Here is a 20786-nt window from a genome sequence, read left to right on the forward strand (position 1 = left end):
CTCCCATCCTTGGAATGTCCTCTCTCCTCACCTCCACTACATGGTTTCCTTAGTTTCTTTAAGTCTCATCTTCTACAGGATTCCTTTCCTCATCATCCTTAGTTCTAGTATTTTCATTTTGGTGATTGCTTCCTGTTTATCCTGGCATACCTGTTTGAATGTTGGCTCTCCATTAGAATATGAACTCCTTGAAAGCAAAGATTGCCTTTACTTTTCTTTGTATCCCCAGTATGGAGCATAGCACCTGGCATATGACAGTTGCTTAATGAATGCTAGTTGACTAATTAAGAGACCATGGTGAATCAGAGATAATAATGTATTGTTGGTAGAACTCTAAAATAGTTGGTGATTCAGCTTTTCTGAACATCAGTTTTGAATCATTCAACAAAAGTGCTTTACCTATTCCTTTGATCCAGTAATCTCATAATTTATATATACCACAAAGAAATCAGAGATAAAATATTCAACAGAAACCAAAATATTCACAGGAATACTCTACGGCAGCAAAGAGCTTGAAAGAAGGTGAACTCCTATTGATTTGTAATTAACAAAAAATAGGATATAGCAAATGGGTAGCAAAATCAACAAACAATAAAATCCAAAGAGCAGATAAATAAAATATACTTCTTCCATTATGGGGAGGAAGGCTATTAGCAAAGGATATTAAATGCATTGTCAGATGTGGTCATGGTATAGGATATTCTTCATTATTTTTCTCATTAGATGGGGTGGTTTAACATAGGAAAGGTGGAGGAAATGATATAGTGATGGTGACAGCTAGGTGGATAAAGAGCCAGGACTGGAGACAGGAGGTCCCAGGTTCAAATCTGGCCTCAGATATTTCCTAGATGTGTGACCCTGGGCAAGTCACTTAAACCACATTGCCTAGTCCTTACCTCTCTTCTGCCTTGGAACTAATATTTCGTATCAATTCTAAGACCTAAGGTAAGGATTTTTAAAAAGAAATTATATTGATGTAAAGACAAAAGATAGCAATAAAATATTTTTAAAAATTAAAAGCAAATGTAAAGTAATAGCATTCAATTATATATAAATCAGTGATTCTCAAAGTGGGAGCCACTGCCCCCTGGTGGGTGCTGCAGTGATCCATGGAGGCGGTGATGGCCACAGGTGTATTTGGGGGCAGTGAATAACTGTAAGGGGGTGGTGATAGTATGTGACAGGGGGCACTAAGTAATATTTTTTCTGGAAGGGGGGCAGTAGGCCAAAAAAGTTTGGGAACCACTGTATATAAATGGAGAAAAATAACTAGACATGCAAAAGAAGAGATCATAAAAGACAAATGGATATACTTGATTATGTAAAAACTGAAAACCTTTGCACAAGTAAAATCAATGCTGCTATAATTAAAGGAAAATATATGGATTAGATAAGTCTTTTTGTTAAATATTCTGATATATCTGAGCTCTCAAACAATGGGTAAATGGAATAATTATATAAATCTTAGTCATTTCCTAATAGATCACTCATCAAAAGAAAAATACAAGTTATTATTAAGTACCTGAAATAATATTAAAATCACTAATAATCAGAGAAATGTACATTGGAAGAATTTTGAGGCAATCTTGAAACACTAAATAAGCTAGTAAGGTTAATAAGAGATTATAAAAGTTGCTGAATTCTTATCATGGGAATATAGGTGTGCTAATTCCTCACTGATGGTGCTAAGAATGCTTAAGCTATTCTTAACTAATTACTCATGAAAAATGACTAAATTGCTTATTAGATATTGTTAATACCAAAAGTAATTTAGGTTAATAAAAAGGTGGAAATAAAATATGTGCCTAGAAATTTGGGAATGACATATGAAAATAATTATAATATATATAATAATATAGATGAAATATGAAGAATTTGGAGAAATGTGGAAAAATGTATTTGTATGAAGTGATCCAGAATAAAGAATATGGAGCTAAAAGAACAACATACACAACACAATAATATGACACCCTACAGCTGTAGCATCCCCTCTAGACTATGCTGCCAAGTAGCACTCACATTTTTGGTTTTGGTCTCCAGAGGCTGGCGGTTATCTCTATCTTTCTAAAACTGTTGTATATAAGCTTTCCATTAACAATCAGTTTCCACTGATTTTGAGTAGACATCATCAGCCATAACCCTTCCAGTTAAACCTAGGGTGTGCACTAATACAAATGCTTCAGTGGGAAGGACAATGGCAAGAGCTGACACATGGAGCACCATGGTAGTAAGGTAGCTAGGTTAGGAATGAGTACCAAGGTGACTCATATCTCCATAACTGTAGGACCTGTACATCAACTTACGCAGTCCTTTTCCATGACTCAGTGCTAAATTGTTATAGGGCCAGCTTCCTCATGGGTCCACAGATGGCTCCTGTCTCTTTTGTCTGATGGTCCTGATCTTAGAAATTTCTCTCTCCCTTGAGTGACTGTCTTTCTTCCCGTTAATACCACTTAAACCTTCCCTTCGTCACTTAAGTCTTCTACTTGTTTCATGGCTTCAATTCAAGGAATAATGGCTGATGAGGAAGGATGGAGAAATCTCTTTTTTTCTAATGAAGAATAATTCTGAGCCTTAGATCCTCTTCCACCTCTGGCTCTGACTCTACAATTGATACACAAGATGCCACCTTCTGGGGAAGTGAATACATTGCAAGACATCATGACTTGGAGGCAGCAGGGAGAAATTCCCTTCTTCCTTCCTGCAGGGTTCTTATTCCAAAAATACTGAGCCCTGATTGCCAACCAAACTCAAACTGTGAGTCTGCTTCTGCTTTTTGAAAATATAGACTGTTTATAATGTTGCAAGACAAGAGACATATTGCTTATACTAGAGAAAAATTCATGGAGGAAATAAATTGAAGAATAGTATTTCAATCTGAATTCAATCCCCATCTGCTCCTTCTATGTTGGTAGACAACCTTTTTTGACATGATTCACTTGGAGTTGTCCTTGATCTCTGCCTTATTGAAAATAGTTAGGTTATTTACAATTGATCATCATACATTATTGTTGTTATTGTATACAACATTCTCCTAGTTCACTGTGCATCATTTCAAAGAAATCTTTCCAGACATTTTTGTGATCATCTTTTTCATGATTTCTTATTGCAACAATGGTGCCATTACAATCATATACTATAACTTATTCAGCCATTTCCTAATTGAAGGTCATCTCTTCAGTTTCCAGTTCTTTGCTACCACAGAAGGAGGTACCATAAATATTTTGAATGTATAGTTTCTTTTCCTTTTTCCTTGATCACCTTAGGGGGGAAAATCTAATAGTGGTATTACTGGATCAAAAAGTATACATAGTTTTATAACTCTTTGAGTATAATTCTATATTACTCTCCAAATTGGTTGATTTATTCACAGTTCCACCAACAATGTACTAGTGTCCCTAACTTTTCCACATAATTTTCAACATTTGTCATTTTGCCCTTTGAACATTTTAGCCAATCTGATAGGTATGAGATGATATCTCAGAGTTGTTTTGATTTGCATTTCTCTAATAAATAAATACTTAGAGCACTTTTATATAGTTATATGTAGTTTTCATTTATTCATCAAAAATTTTTCATATCTTTTGACCATTTATCATTTGGGGAATGACTCATACTTCCATGTATTTTACAAAGTTCCCTATACATTTTAGAAATGAGACTTTCATCCATGAAAATGTCTATAAAATTTTTTGTTCAGCATTGCTTTCCTTTTAATATTGGCTACATTAGTTTTATTTGTACAAAACTTTTTCAATTTATTGTATTGAAAATTATCCATTTTATATTTCACAATGCTTTCTATTTCTTGTTTATTTACAAATTATTCCCCTATCCATAAATCTTTCAGGAAATATATTTCCGGTTTTTTAATTTGTTTATAAAACTCCCTTTATACCTAGGTCATGTATCTATTTTGATCTTATCTTGGAAAATGGTGCAAGACATTGGTCTATATCTAGTTTCTGCCAAACTGCTTTCCAGTTTTCCCAATAGTTTTTACCAAATAGTGAATTCTTATTCCAAAAACTTGGAACTTTACCTTTGACAAAGACAATGTTATTATAATCTTTTATGACTCTTTGTTGTGTCTAATCTGTTCTACTGATCTAATTTCTATTTCTTAGACAGTACTAGATAGTTACTGTAATTACTGCTTTATGATATAGTTTGAAATTTGGAACTGCTAAAGTTCCTTTAATATTTTCTTCATTTTTCATTTGATATTTTTGACCTTTTGTTTTTCCAAATCAATATTGTTACTTTTTTCTAGTTCAATAAAATAATTTTTCGTCATTTGATTGGATGGCATTGTATTATATGATAATATATGCATAACCTATATCATATTGCCTTCCTTCCCGAAGAGTGGAGAGAGGTAGGAGGGAGGGGGGAAAAGAATAAAACAGAGATTTTGGAGCATAACTAATGTGGAAATTTATTTCTCTCAGATGAGTAGATTTATTATACTTTAGTACATATTTATAACAAATTATTGTCACATATTATATTTTGTCATATGTGTAAAAATAAATAACAAAATAAAACATTGGTTAATGCAGAAAAATAAAAATAGAAATTAAAATATAGGCTCAAGGGGTATGATTAATTCTCTCATTTTAAGTTCCCTATTATAGTATCAGTTGCTTGTAACCAATGGCCAATGCACTTATGAGCTTCTAAAACTGATTAAGCAACTCCTTCATATCTTGTGGAGGGGTAGTGGGAAAACTCCTAAACCCTCCTTTAGACAAATTTCAGTGTCAATGGCCAACATTAATACCATAATATCAAAGTTAAAAAGTATATTTCATTCACTAACAATAAGCTCTTTTTACATATTTAGTAATCAGTTTGTTTGGATGTTTGTTGGCCAGTTTCCATTTTGTCAAAACAGTATGTTTCAAATTTTAAAAAGGAGTCAGTCTGTGCTATTTGGAGGCAAGACATGGAAATCTGGGAAGCACTTAGCCTTTGAAAAATTTGCAAAGAGACATATGAACTTCAATGAAATCTTGGTAAAACAGTCAAGCCTCCAAATGAAAAAAAAAACATTCTAAAGAATTAATACTTCTCAAATAAAAATAAACCAGTTGCTAACAGAGTGAAAGAACCTTGAAAATATCATACTGGTAATAATACTAAATTTGAGAAGCACATTTCAGAGAAATAAAGAAGAAAAAAATGGTGTTGAGACTCCAAAGTGAGAAAAACAAAATTGAGGGTCAAGATAATAACAAAGGGAAACATCTTTGAATGAAAAATCCAAATTAAGAAACCTTTACAGTTATTAATATGAAGGAAAGAAATTTTTTGAAGAAATATTTTAAGTTACAGTTCAAAACGGACATAAGATTGTATATTTCCTTTTAATAGAATGACTTTATAAAAGACAAATGGAAGTTTTAAAATTAATTGTAAATGGACAAAAATAATATATAAGTATACTCACTAAAGAACAATTATATTAATCCAATGAATGAAATAATTCCAAAACTCCAGTGAATTTGTGTTATTATTAATATGGGCAGACCTTCCAATGATATAGAACTCTACAATTTCCCCCTCCTGATACTCATCCCATGTGACAATCCTTCTATGGTTTTCCATAAATTTACCGTAGGGGTATACCTCAAATCCTTTAATGCCTTCCTAGCATTTTCTTGGCATTAAATGGCTACAAGTGAAGCATGGAGGTGGTTCACAGAGTGACTTTTCCTCTCCTTATGTGAGTGGTCCATCATTTTTTTATGGTCATACATTGTTATGATATCTTTTATACCGCTTCTTGTGCATAATTCTTTGTTTGTTAGCCAGTCGGTTGACAAGTTTAAGATGATCGACTGTGAATGACTTAACTATTATGAGCAATACAAGGATCCAAGACAGCTCCATGATGAAAAAGGCTATCCATCACCATAGATGGAAACTGACAGTCTGAATGCAGATTGAAGCATACCATTCTTCATTTTATTTCTTTCATGAGTTTTTTCTTATATAAACAACTTGTGTCTTCTTTTACATGATGAACACAGAAATATATATTGCATCATAGCATATATAAACTAATCATATTACTTGCTTTCTTAGGGAAAGAGAAAGGGAAGGTATGAGGGAGAGAGCAAACATGGACTACAAGATGTTAGAAAACAATATTGTTTTTATGTGTGAGAAAAATGTAATTAAAAATCCCCAACTCCCACACTTACCAATCTTCCACCTATGAGACAATACACCGAAGTACAAGGGTTTAAAAAAAAAAAAAACCTTTATTTAGTGTTCACTATGTACTAGGGTATTGTGCTAAACAAGGAGGAAACAAAGGGGAGGAGAACAGTCCTTGCCCACAAACAGTTTACATTCTAATCTGGGAGATAATATGTAGATTGAATTATGTATAAAGAAGTTATACAAGAGCTTGGGAAGATAGTTTGAGAGGGCAAGGTACTAGTAGGTGACAGAGGGACAGAAAAGTCCTCTTGTAGAAAGAGGGACTTAAGTTGGTTTTTTTTTCCCGGCACCAACAGAAATTTATGGAAGATTCTTTATATATTTAGATTTCTCTTACATATAGATATGTATTGTTTTCCAATTATATGTAATAACAATTTTCAACATGTTTTCTGAAATCATAAGATCCAAATTGTTTCTTTCTCTCCCTTCCCCTTCTCCTCCCTAAGATGACCGATAAGTAGTTTGATCTACATTATATATGTATGATCATGCAAAACATATTTTCTTATTGGTCATTCTTATGAGATTTTACTCATATAAAATCAAAACACAACCTCACAACCTACTTCATTGCTAAAAGACAGTGCTTACAGAAATGGGAAGTATAGATTTCCACTGGGAGCAAACAGTAATAACTTGATTTAATCTGTTTTTTTTCCTAGCACTACCTTATGGTCTGGGAAAATTCCAATTTTCTGGGATTAATATCAATCAAAAGAGCTGACTGTTTCACTTGACCTCTCTCATACTGACCCTTCCCATCCTTTCTGTTCTCTCTAGCTCTCTCTCTCTCAATGATCTTACCCCAAAACTCTCCAAATTATTAACCTACAACCTGCTATGTATATGTAAATATTTTATTTTATTTTCCATTTCTCTGTCTCTACTTCACTCTACTGTTATGGGTTGTGGCATTAATATGTTTTGATGAAGAGATATTATTGGTTAAACTATGCCCCTTTTCCACACAAAACTTAGAAATCTTTAATACATTATTTATGGCTTTCAAAGTCTACTCACTATTACTAAAAAGGAAGAAATATTGGGGTATCTGAAAAGTCTAGATGTTACTATTATTCTTAAGTTATAATAGTATTCTCTTTCTTATCCTCATATCCACCTCCACCTCCCAAGTTAATAATCATCCTACGTCCAGCACTCTAGTGCCCTAAAATAATCATCTAGGGCTAATTGCTATTACGATATCTAAGTTTCTTCTCTATCCTTCAAGAAACTTACCTTTCCCATGCTTTATTATCATCAATGGGAGCTAAAGGATGGAGGGCTGCTTCTAGGTAACAAAGAACTTGATTTCAACCATGACCTTTTGAAGAGAATATTCTACCATTTTAATTTATCCCTTTGCAATCTTCAAGGTGTCATATTCAAGCTTTTAAGGGAGATATATATATATATGTATATATATATATATATATATATATATATATATATAGATCAGGGAACTTTTTTTGGTAATTCACATCATACCTAGCAGACAGGCTACCTAGATGGCTAATCCAAAGTATAGCATATGCTTAGATTTAGAAGAGGCACCTTACTGACATCTTACAACATGTCACATTTAAGTGAAGTAATAGTCACAATTTAGCCTCAATAAGAAATGACAAAATCTTAATATAGAATATTTTAACACATACAATAGTTTAAATGCTTTCTATATAAACTCCCTATGAGCTTAGACACAACTTTTGTTTTATGATGCAATGTGCTTTTGGACAACTTCTGTAAGGCAGCCCCTGAACTCAATAGTCAAAATTCCATACAATGAATGGAACTATGGGGAGACTTTGTGCTACATGAGGGTAAAAATCTTGTTTGCTTTTTAAAAACAAAAAAAGAAACCAAAGCGATTTAATTACCTATTTAAAGTGACCTATATGTTTTAAAGGGAGAAGTTCCCTGCAGAGAAGAGTCCAATCAGCCTTTGAGAAGACTTGTTTTGTCTATGAGGGGAACAAAGATCCAAGAGAAAGTCTTTCTTCCTGTCTTGGACTGTCAGGGTTGCTTTTATTTTCTTATACTTTTAGCATATACAAAAGCTATTTCAACAAAACCAATTTCAAAATGAACACAATCTTATTGTTACAGTGTCACAATTAATTTAAAAATTTTACTTATTATACTTCGATTGAAATGTACCAGAGAAAAGAGACTTGAAATAGCAACTGAAACTTCTCTGAAAAAGAATATTTATAATTAAAATGATTTCACATTAATAATATTATCACTACTGGAGCTTAATGATAATAGCTGAACACACCAATGGGAAAAAGTAGGCTCAGACAAAACTTCGAGGTAAAACAGGTATGGTCTGAGAGAAGTTTGGTGATTTAATCAGCTTTGATATATTTAAAAGAAAACTTTTGTAAACTATGTCATTATCATCATCAAATTAGAAAGTTTTATAAATCACAACATTACATAAATGTGGCCCATTATTATTAAATTAATATAATATTTATCTAATCAATAATGAGAAGTTAAATGTTCTATTACTGCCTAAATTGGCTATATAAATATGTCCAGTACTAAGAGCAAACACCAGTAATTAAAGGATTGAACACGTGTGTGTGTGTGTGTGTGTGTGTGTGTGTGTGTGTGTGTGTGTGTGTGAAATCATACTAAATGTGAGGCTGAAAAGTCGTTCACCATTAGACATCAAACATCTTACTAAGTATATCTAATTTTATTTTCCTGTTATGGAGTATTTATAAGTTTATTTAAAAAATGGAAAAGATGAAAAAAATTCCTTTTTTCCTTTGAAATAAGGAAAAAACAAACAAGTCTGAGACTGTATCTATTAAACTGATGAAAATGTGGATCTTTTTAATTCTAGTTTTAGGTACACTATTTGATTAGTTTACATGCATTTAATTGGACATATCAGTAGTTTAAAACTGTAAAACAAATATGTAAAACTTTTTATGTCATCATAAAGGTATTTTTCATAACTAAAAAAAACCTTGAAAAAATAATCTAGTATCTGAAGAATAAGATTGAACTGGAGGCAAGTGAAAATGAGATAATCTGTTATTAACATTTAATGTCAAAGCTTAATTAAAGCCATAGAATGTCTTCATTATGCAAAAGACAGAACAAAAGGGCTTACCATATGTTTTTTCTTTTTTAAAAATAAGCTTTTTCTTATTGTCTCTTTGAAAACAATCAGAGCAGCAACATGCTGTGAAATTAGGAAAGCACAGTTGCCTTTGTCCCTCTGACCTCACTGTGACATTGTAGTGCAAGGTCTTATAAAACAAGAGCCCCATGTGGAGCCTGAACACAGAACCTTTAAAGAGCTGGTTAATTTTACTTCTGTAGCTAATTAAATGGGAGGACCAGCAAGTGCATGAAATCCAAAGTCCCTTGGGTCTACCTTGCAGCTTTGTGACTTTATAGAGTACTTCTGGATCCTTTCATAATTTGTCACTTTCCCCTGAAACCTAAGAAATAACCAAAGAACATTCAAGATCCACAGGACATGGTCTGCCCTTATGTTTTGGCTTCTACCGCTGTAAATCTTAGAGGAATGGATTTAGAAACATTTAAGCTTATTAGACAGAAAGGTGTCACCTACCCACATTGAGGCACGTGAGGATAAGAGTTCAAGGACTCTACATTAATTCCTAAAAAACATTAAACAACCCTCTGGCCATGGTAAGAAAAAATGTCAACAAGTCAAAAGATAACTAGATGGCTATTGACCAGTTTCATGATGGCAAAAGTACAAGCCAAGAAGAATAATGCCTTTCCCACCGTGTGTCTAAGGCTGCAAATGACACTAATCCTTTTTAATGGCCACAAAAGCTGACAACCAACTCGGCCTGTGAGTTGAAGACACACAATCATCTCTAGCAATGACTCACCATAAACAGGTCCCGGGAACCAATATCAACAGCGAGGAGAAAGGCCTTTTCAAATCTCTGGTACCTAGAAGAAAAAAGGAAAAGTGTTGGGCTGACTGAGATAGTATCACAGAAGAAAGAAAGCTACTCAGATTTGTTTTCTCATTTAATGTCCTATGATTTTTTTTTGTTCTTCAACCATCTGAAAAATTCATTTTTAAATAAAGATGGCATCTTCTTTAGGCTCTAGGCAAATTCTCTTATGTCTGAAATTTTATAGATTTAAGCTGAGGAAGTTTTCAAGAAAAATTTTCTTTTTTTTTTTTTTAAACCCTTATTTTTTGTCTTAGAATTGACCCTAAGTATTGGTTCTGAGGTAGAAGAGCAGGAAATGTTAGGCAATCAGGAGCAAGTGATTTGTTCAGGTTCACACAGCTAGCTAGGAAGTGTCTGAACCTAGGATCCCCCATTTCTAAGCCTCGTTCTAAAATCTCAGGGCTATTTAAAGCTATGAAAGTTTAAAAAAAAACCTACTAAAAACCTGTCTTAAGATAAGAGTTTATTTATTTATTTAAAATTTATTCAAATTTTTATTTATTTATTAAGATGAGACTATTGAGGTTTAGAAGTATATTAAGACATTTGTGACACCCTATGTTTTCCAACAAGATGCTTAACAATAGAATTATAGTTAAATGACAAAATATTTTTGGTATGATTTGGAAAGAGTTTTTCAATTTATGTTTTGTTTAATAAGTTAATTTTTATATAATTTTAGTTTATATAAGTTAGACTTAAACATTCTCTGAATTATGAGGCAACCAGATGATTCAGTGGATAGAATGCCAGTCCTGGGGATGGGAGGTCCTGGGTTCAAATGTGTCCTCTGATACTTTCTAGCTGTGTGACCCTGAGCAAATCGCTTAGCCCCAGTTGCCTAGTCCTTACTACTGTTCTGCCTTGGAACCCATACTTAATATCATGTCTAAGACAGAAGGTCAGAGTTTATTTTTTTAAAAAAAATTTAATTCTATAAACTATGTCATTATTGTCATCAAATTGGAAAGTTTTATAAATCACAGCATTACATAAATGTGACCCATTATTATTAAATTAATATAATATTTGTCCAATCAATGATGAGAAGTTAAATGTTCTATTACTACCTAAATTGGCTATATAAATTTTAAAAACTGAAAAACTAGAAAGTTGTACTTAAAGATTAAAGTTCTTAAAATACTTGAAATAAAGTATGGTTTCTCCCTTATATAACAAAATAATTTAAATGATTTTTAAAAGGTTTTACTTTACTTTGAGTTAATATGACTGAGAACATGAAGATAACCTGGTAATCCTTACAGAGAGTTGGACAGCCCTCAAAGGAAAAGCTTGTAGGGAAAGCCCTTCCTGCACAAGCTTCTGAAACAAAAGGCCCCTTTCATATTGTCTGAGTACTGGGATTTACATAGATATAATTGGCAATGATTCTGATTATAGAAACAAGCTAGTTAATAAAGAAGGAGTGTAGATTTTCCTGGGTAGCATATAGGGGAATCTGGAAATAAACAAAAATAATGCTGATTCTAAATTACAAAAGGATTTGTATTATTTAATGCATTCTTTTTTGCTGTAAATTAACCGTACTTGCAAATAATGTTACTGAAATAGTTGAAACAATTTTGAGAAAAACAAGATTTGTTGATCAATATAATATTTCATACTACATTTTTAACAGTATCCCTGATTAGGATTTTAAAAGAAAAAAAAACAGCCTCAAGATTTTCTCTAGTAAATTAATTCATTTTTATAGTGGCTTTGGTTCCTGGTCACTCATTTCTCCTTATCTTTGGAGATACATGCCCTGTAGGAAAGTCTATGCAACAGAGGATATGTATTAGGAGGCAGACAAGGTTTCTTTTCCAATAGGCTGATTGCCACTCCTGAGTTTGCATTGGTGGTTGAAAGTTCTTTGGGAATTAATTTAAACTGACTAATGAATTAAAGTGGAGGAGAAACCAAAAGCAGGGAGACGAATTATGAAGTTATCACAAATCCAAACAAGAGGTAATAAATGTGGTGGCAATGGAAATTAAAAGCAGAGGACAAACGGAAGACTTAGAACTTGCTTTGGGGGGAAGGGAAAAATAATTGCTATAAAATATTATACCAATTCATTTTGTATCCCCAAACCTCCAAACACTGAGAATATGGCACCTAGAACATGGTAATGTTCTCTGTGTGTGTATATGTGTGTGTTTTAACATGTCCTCTCTGTTTATTCACATCCTCACATTCACATGTAGATTTCAGGACCTGCCTCCTAACTTCTTGTAATTCAATAGGAAATAGGTATTCATTTACTGATATTTCTCCTCTCTATCCCTACGCCCTACCCCACACCTAACCACTGACTTCTTTATTTATCTGTGTTCCATCATTTAACTATAAAGTCTTCTAAAATTGCTATAAATACCTCTTGAGCTCCTACTATATATTCTGAGTAACATATTAGTCAATTGCCAGTTAACTGATTCAAGTTTATGAAAATCCTATCTACTATGTATGAGGCACTGTGCTAGCACTGATGAAACAAAGACAAATCCTAACAGTGTCTGGCCTCAAAGAACCTAAATTGGACTGAGTGATACAAAAATAAACCAACAAGTAAACAGAAGGTAATTTGAGGAGCCAGAGAACTAACACTTGAGGGAAAGGGTCAGAAAAGATTTAGCAGGAGGTGGTGACACCTGAGAAGCTTTGAAGGAAGATAAGAATTCCTAAGAAGATCTTGAATATCACTTATGTTTCCCCTAGCCCCTGCTAATTTTTAAAAAAACTTTTCTATCTTTGCAGATTTTTTCCTAATCTCGACTTTTCTCTCAAAAGCATACAACAAATTTGTAAATTACCAAAAATTGACTTTTTATACATTTCTTTACAAAGGTTTTTTTAAATATACATCCAACAACTCCAAAAAACTCATGACAAAAAAGGATATCCACCTCTATTGAAGGAGCAGATGGAGTCCAAATACAGATTGAAACATATTCTTCATTTGATTTCATTCACGAATTTTTCCTCTAATGTAAGCAATATATCTTTTGTTTTACATGACAAACAGGGAAATATATATTAGGTGATCACACACACACACACACACACACACACACACACACACACACACCTTGGGGGTGATGGGAGGGAGGAAGAGAACATTAAAAAAGATAAATGTCTAGTTATTCCTTAAAATTTCCTAGTGAAATAGGAAAGGGGCATGAATGATCTCTTTGCTTTTTGCAGATAAGAAACTTTTAAAAGGGAACACGAAAGATTTGCAAGGACTACCAAGAATTCAATGGGTAATGAGAAACAAACTACAAGACTTGCAATTTTCTTTCCAGAGACCTTATCCTAACTTACTCTGTATTTAGTATTTATACTCTAAGACACACTTAACCTTTTAGATCTCAGTATCTCACCAAGTTAGAAGAAGAACTAGCAAGAGTGCCAGAGTTGGGCAGAAGGAAGTTGTGGAAGGATATATTTCAGTTTATTTATGGGTAATATTCATATGTAAATCATGGTATAATAACTTACTAAAACAGGGATCTGGAAAAAAAAGTTATTTGGATGATCCTCAACAAGGTGTGTTTAATGTTTCATTTTATAAGTTATCTCAGGATTCTGCAACAGTGGAATGCATGGGCAGAGTTGGGTTACAATTTGCATAACTGGAGGTATATCTAGTCCATGAAGTCACTTATCCATTTGTGCATTTAAATTTTTCAAATCAGTAAGCCTGCCTAATTTTCAACAACTTGTTTTCTTTTGGGGCAAACCCCATATGTCTCTTTTGGGCATTAAACACTTTTTTTGGTGGCACCACATTAATTCGTAAATCATAAATTCTCAGATTGGAACATTACCTTAGTGGTCATCTATTCCAACATATACTTAAAGAGGAATCATAGAATTTCAGGGTTGGAAGGAGTATTAATAATGACCTACTTTAGGGGTTCTTGAACTAAGATTCATAGGGGACAATGAAAGAAACTTTTATGGGGAAAATTACATATTTATTTTCACTAAGCTCTAACTGATAGCATTTCCTTCAATTATTTAAAAATACTATTCTGAAAAGAGGGTCTATAATAGATGCCTCCAGACTGGTAAAATGGCCCATGACACAAAAAAGTTTAAAAACAAGTAATTGGTCTAATCTATGTAGGCATACCTCATTTTATGGCACTTTGCTTTACAGTACTTCACAGATATTTTATTGTGTATAAATTGAAGGTTTGTGGCAACCCCGAATTGAGAAATTTTCCAACAGCATATGTTCACATTGTTTCTGTTTCATTTTTTGGTAATTCTTGCAACATTTTAACTTCATCAGTATTATAATATCTGTGATCAGTGATCTTTGATGGTACTATTATAATTGTTTTGGGGAGCCATGAACCATACCCATGTAAAACAAATAACTTAATAAATGTTGTATGTGCTCTGACTGCTCTGCTGACCAGTTGTTCCCCAACTAAAGTCAATAAATAACCCTATCATGGCCTTTAAGAGTTCAAGAGAAAAGTAGAGCCAACTGATGCAGCAAACTTCATTGAACGCCCATTTTAATAAATTGTGAGTCACCACCACCTTCAGCAACAACCACCCTGATTAGTCAGGAGCTATCAACATTGAGCCTTCCACTAGCAAAAATATTACAACTTGTTGAAGTCTCAGTTGATAGTTAACATTTTTGGCAATAAAGTATTTTTAATTTTTTTAAACCTTCACCTTCTGTCTTAGAATCAATACCATGTATTGCTTCCAAGGCAGAAGAGTGGCAAGGGCTAGGCAATGGGGGTTAAGCGACTTGGCCAGGGTCACACGACTGGGAAGTGTCTGAGATCTCTAGGTCTGGCTCTCAATCTACTGAGCTACCCAACTGCTTCCAATAAAGTATTTTTAAATTAAGATATGTACATTTTTAGACATGATGTTATTGTACACTTAGACTACAGTATAGTGTAAATATAACTTCTATATGCACTGGAAAGCTAAAAAAATCATGTGACTTACTTTATTTCAATATTTGCTTTATTGTGCTGGCTTAGATTCAAACTCATTATATCTCTGAGGTATGCCTGTATTCCAAAACAATTCTTTTATGATATAGCTGCCAAGTAGTTATTCAGAATTTGCTTAAGCCCTCTAAGAAGGGGAGAACTAACCCTTAAGGTAATCTATTCCTATTTTGACTAGATCTAATTGTTAGGAACTTTTCCCTAATCTCAAGTCTAAATTTTCCTCTTTAACATTTCTGCCCATCTTTTCTAGGCCAGCCTTCTAGGGCTAAATATAATAAATCTAACGCTTCTTCCACATCACTGCCTTTCAAGTACTTGAAAACAGATAACGCTTCCTGTAGGTCTTTTCTTCTCTAAGCTAGACACTCTCAGTTGCTTCAATCAATCTATATATGACATGGACTAAAGGCCCTCCAGCATGAAAGGTGCTCTCCCCAAGACATTCACTTTTAGAGTGTCATCCCTAACTTGGTGTAACTGGAAGTGTAGTTTAGTCTGACTAGGTCAGAGTACAACTGAACTATCAGCTTCCTATTCCAGGAAGCTTTCTCTCTTTTATTTCAGTTCAAAACCTCACTAACATTTTTTGGCTGTCATATCATATTGTTTATTCATTGTGAGCTTCTGTTTTACCAGAACCATAATATCTTGTCCAGTAACTTGTCTGCCAGCCAATTAAAAATACCACCTGCATCTTCTGCCTAAGAGAGAAGAGTGGCATGAATGATCTATGGCATAGAGTTCCTGATTCCAAGTCTAGAACTCTTTCTCCTAGACCATGCTGCCTCACCAGCATCAATTAATTGTTTAACCATGCCTCCTATATCTTATATTTCTAAGATTAATTTCTGGAAACCAGTTTAAGACTTCATGTTCATTATTAAATTACAGTAGAAATTTTAAAATTAATCTCATTTTATTTTTATTAGATTTATTAGGTTTCTCTCAATTGAAAGATTGGAGGACAGGAGAAAGGACTCTTCCTGAAGCCTCAATTTAGGGAGGGCTCCCAATGCAGCTGTGATCTTTTGGATTGAACATCATTAAGCCCCCCACTGAGTACCTTTACTCTCCCCTCCTCACATTTCAGCTTTCTTTCATGTGTTGCCTTTCCCTATTAGATTGTAAGCTCCTTAAGGGCAGAGTCTATCTTTTTTTCCCCTCCAATATTTATATCTCCAGTGATAAGCACAGTCCTTGGCACATAGGAGGTATTTAATAAATATTTACTCATTGACATAAAATAACAAGATAATAGTAATTTACATTTATAATAGCACTTTAAGATCTACAAAATATTTCTCCACATAAATCCTGTGCTGCAGTTAGTATATTATCATCTCCATTTTAGAGATGAGGAAACTGAGGCACTGAGTAGTTAAATGAATGATCCATGGCACACTGTTCCTGATTCCAAGTCTAGAACTCTTTCTCTTAGTCCATGCTGCCTCAATAGCATCAATAAATTATCAATCCATTTCATTTTTAGGCAGCTCTAATTCTTAGGAAAGCCTTCCTCCTTTGGAGTAGAAATATGACTCTCAGTGGCTTTCACTTTGCTTCTAGGTCTGCTCTCTAAAGCCAAACAGATCAGGTTGAATCCTTTACTTAATCAATATTTATTGAGGACCTACTAAATATATCCTTCATTTGATTGATGACATGGCTCCATGAAAGACTTTTAAAGAAGAGAGTGACATAGTCAGATCAAAGCTGTGCTTTAGAAGGTTCCTCGGGACTGAGTAATGGATTTGAAAGTAGAATGAAACTGAAGGCAGGCAACTATTGCAATATTCTGTGAAAAAGGTAACAGGGAGATAGCTAAGGCAACAATATAAAGGGCAGAAATAATTATATACAAGTGGAAAAGAGTGGGGGATGGGAAGAGAACTAGAATATTCAAAGAAGACTCCAAGATTTTATGACTGGAAGAATGGTGATACCATAAAGAAGAAAAGAGAATCTGAGAAGAAGGGCCTGTTTGAGAAGGGAATATATTGAATATGAAGGATTAATAATTAATTAGTAGACACTAGCAATAATATACCTAGTGGGAACATTTAGAAATATGCAACACAGGGGGAAGCTGGGTAGCTCAGTGGATTGAGAGCCAGGTCTAGAGACAGGAGGTCCTAGGTTCAAACACAGCTTCAGACACTTCCCAGCTGTGTGACCCTGGGCAAGTCACTTGACCCCTGTTGCCCACCCTTACCACTCTTCCACCTATGAGCCAATACACAGAAGTTAAGGGTTTAAAAAATAATAAATTAAAAACAAAAGAAATGTGCAACACTAAATGGTACTTCAATAGATAACAAAAAATTTACACAGCCCAGAGCTCTAAACTCGTGAGCATGAATTTGTGCATGGTTGGATAGCAAGGTATAAAAACAGGATTATATTGCCAATGACAACTACAAACAACCACAAATCCATGTTTTTTTCAATTTTTGGTAATGAACACGAGACATTTTTGAGAGCCAAGCCTTTAAAGATGTAGAATATAATCCAAATAATTGTCAGGGCATTATCAGTTACATATCAGTCCCTGCTCAGGACTAAGAGATCACATGATGGATAATGGGAGTCTCTCTTTTGTTTTTAAACACTTACCTTTTATCTCGGGAATTAATACTAAGTATTGGCTCCAAGGCAGAAGAGCAGTAAGAATTAGGCAATTGGGGTTAAGTGACTTGCCCAGGGTCACACAGCTAGGAAATATCTGAGGCCAGATTTGAACCCAGGACCTCTCATCTAGTAAGCCTACTACTGTATCCACTGAGTCACCTAGCTACCCCAGACGACTCTCTTTTATTGCAATAAACATACAGATTTATTAGAGGAAGCTTAATAAAATGAATAGTCTGAGTTTCATTTTAATATAGTGCCATGGTTAAGATGTCATCTGTAAAATAACATTAGTATGATTTCCCTCTTCCCACCCATCTAAATGATAGTACTGAAAAAAAGAGTTGGGAGAAGCTAGATGGTTCAGTGGATAAAGCACTGGGCTGGGAGACAGGAAAACCGGAGTTCAAATATAGCCTCAGACACTTACTAGCTGTATAACCTTAGGCAAGTCATTTAATCTCTGTTTGCTTTAATCCACTGGAGAAGGAAATGGCAATCCAGTCCAGTATCCTTGCCTAGAAGACCCCATGAACAGTAGGCTCTATAGGGTCACAGAGTCAGACCCAACTAAACCACAACAAAAAAAGCTATAACTATTTGATAAATTCATTTTTTTGTTACTTTGATGAACCCTGATCCCATTAGTGCAGTCTGTATATTTTTCTTGTCTTATCTAATTCTTGTACATTCTTAGATGCTTCAATAGTTTGGCTCTATGGATCCATACTCCCTCCAAAGGTTTGGTTAAGAAATAATTATAATTATTTCTTTTATTGTAATTGTAATTATAATCCTACATTTAAAAAGCACTATGCTGAATTCAGAACAGATCAAATTGGACAGACTTGGTCCCTATGTTTTAAGATATTTTGCCTGGCCCTTATCTTTTTTTTAATTTAAACATTTATTAATATTCATTTTTAACATGGTTACATGATTCATGCTCCTACTTTCCCCTTCACCCCCCGCAATCCCCCCACCCATGGCCGACACACATTTCCACTGGTTTTGTCATATGTCCTTGATCAAGACCTATTTCCAAATTGTTGATAGTTGCATTGGTGTGATAGTTTCGAGTCCACATCCCCAATCATGTCCACCCCAACCCATGCGTTCAAGCAGTTGTTTTTCTTATATGTTTCCTCTCCTGAAGTCCTTCCTCTGAATGTGGGTAGCGTTCTTTACCATAAATCCCTCAGAATTGTCCTAGGTCATTGCATTACTGCTGGTACAGAAGTTGGCCCTTATCTTTTAAGAGTTTACATTCTAAAATATACAACAATCGAGGCAATTGATTAGTGGGACAAGTTTTGGAAGGGAAAGGGGCCACTTTACCCTCTGAATTGGAGCAAAGAAAAAATGGGTGAAAATGTAAAAAGAGTTTGTAAAATTGGGGAGATGAGAGATGAGAAATTATAGATTGTCTTGATTTTTCCAGTAAAGAAGGAAAAAGTAAACTGGTGAGAAGAGTCGAGCACATCTGTGGGGGTATCAGAAGAGAGGAGAAAGTTTGGCACAGATGCACTAAGGAGCATGATGTCAAAGGTATGATCATCCTCATGGGAGATTGTGGAAACTGAGGCTAGAGTGTTCAAACAAATCAGTATGAGCTCTGAAATAACTAAGAATAAGAATTGGTTTGGAATGAAAGGGAAGACTATGCCTAAATTAATCAGTTTCTTGAGAAAGAAGGGACAGTTATCTAGAGGTTCTTAATCACCCATAACAAAGATCTGGATGAGGTTATAAAAGACAGATCTATAAAACTTTAAAGGAGAAATAACTGGTAAATGATGATGGAAGAGGGAAGGTCTGGAAATGGCAATGGAGAGCAAAGAATAAATATGTAGACTTCTGCTGGCCCATTGTAGTAGAGGAAAATGGGAAGAGTAGTCAACTCTAGAGAGGACTGCAAGGGATGAGGTTGCCTCAGTTATCTTCATGTGTAAAATAATAGGGTTGGTATAGATGATTTCTAAAGTCTTCTATTTCTACCAATTTATTAATGAAAGAAAGTGTGATATATAAAAAAGCATGATTATGGGGGTCACCAGGAATCTCAGTGGATAGAGAGCTAGGCCTGGAAATGGGAGGTCCTGGGTTCAATCTGGCTTCAGACATTTCTTAACTGTAGTCCTGGGCAAATCATTTAACTTCGGTCACTTAGCTCTTACTGCTCTTCTGTCTTACTTAGTATTGATTCCAAGAAAGAAGGCAAGAGTTAAAAAATAAAAGAATAATTGTAAGTGGAGTCCAGACACTTGACTTAGAAGCTCCACTTATCTAAGTTATCTTCTCTTAAATTTAATTTCTTCATTGACAAGACAGAGACAATCAATTGGCATTTATTAAGTGTCTACTATGCACTATGAACTGGGGTTACAAATGCAAAGAATGAAATAATCCCTATTGTCCAAACTAACATTATATAATACCTGTGGTAATGACTCCACAGGGTTACTGTGAGGAACAAATGCAGAAACATATGTAAGGAATTTAAAAAACCTTAAGGTACTATAGAAATGTCACCTATTATTATGAATACATGAATAAATTTGCTATGATGAAATTTGTACTGACATTTTCTTTTCAGAGAGAAATCTCAAGAAGTTTCCCTTCTATTTTTTAAATGTATAAGTTCAAGTCCTAAGTAATCATTGCTTCTAAAGTTTTAAAGCCATTTGGCTTAAGAATGAATATGATTGGCTCGTTTTTGGGTGAAAAAAACATATTTGAGGTGGGAAAGGGATGAGGTTTTGGGGAGTTTAGTGAAAATAGAAATGCATAATTTATACACTTCTTAACCTAGTATTCTTGGCCTGGTATCATAGGGTGCATATGTCTGTGCTAATATGAGAACAGCAGGGTCATGTTCTGCCACACACAGGTAAAGTCACTTTTAGAAAACATTCTATTTTTTTTGAAAGAAGGGTAAGGTATTTGTGTGGCAGAGAATTTTCTCCACTTA

General features: G+C 34.2%; 1 protein-coding gene across 1 annotated transcript in view; it reads right to left on the reverse strand.

Annotated features, from left to right (window-relative positions):
* LOC123233354 (WD repeat containing planar cell polarity effector) overlaps positions 1 to 20786 on the reverse strand; it is a 159173-nt gene that overhangs the window by 15840 nt on the left and 122547 nt on the right. The window contains exon 12 of the mRNA XM_044659480.1: positions 10122 to 10185. Coding sequence (XP_044515415.1) covers positions 10122 to 10185 — 64 coding nt within the window. The remainder of the gene's footprint in view (positions 1 to 10121; positions 10186 to 20786) is intronic.

Source organism: Gracilinanus agilis, chromosome 2 (assembly GCF_016433145.1).
Source record: "Gracilinanus agilis isolate LMUSP501 chromosome 2, AgileGrace, whole genome shotgun sequence".
Lineage (NCBI taxonomy): Eukaryota > Metazoa > Chordata > Mammalia > Didelphimorphia > Didelphidae > Gracilinanus > Gracilinanus agilis.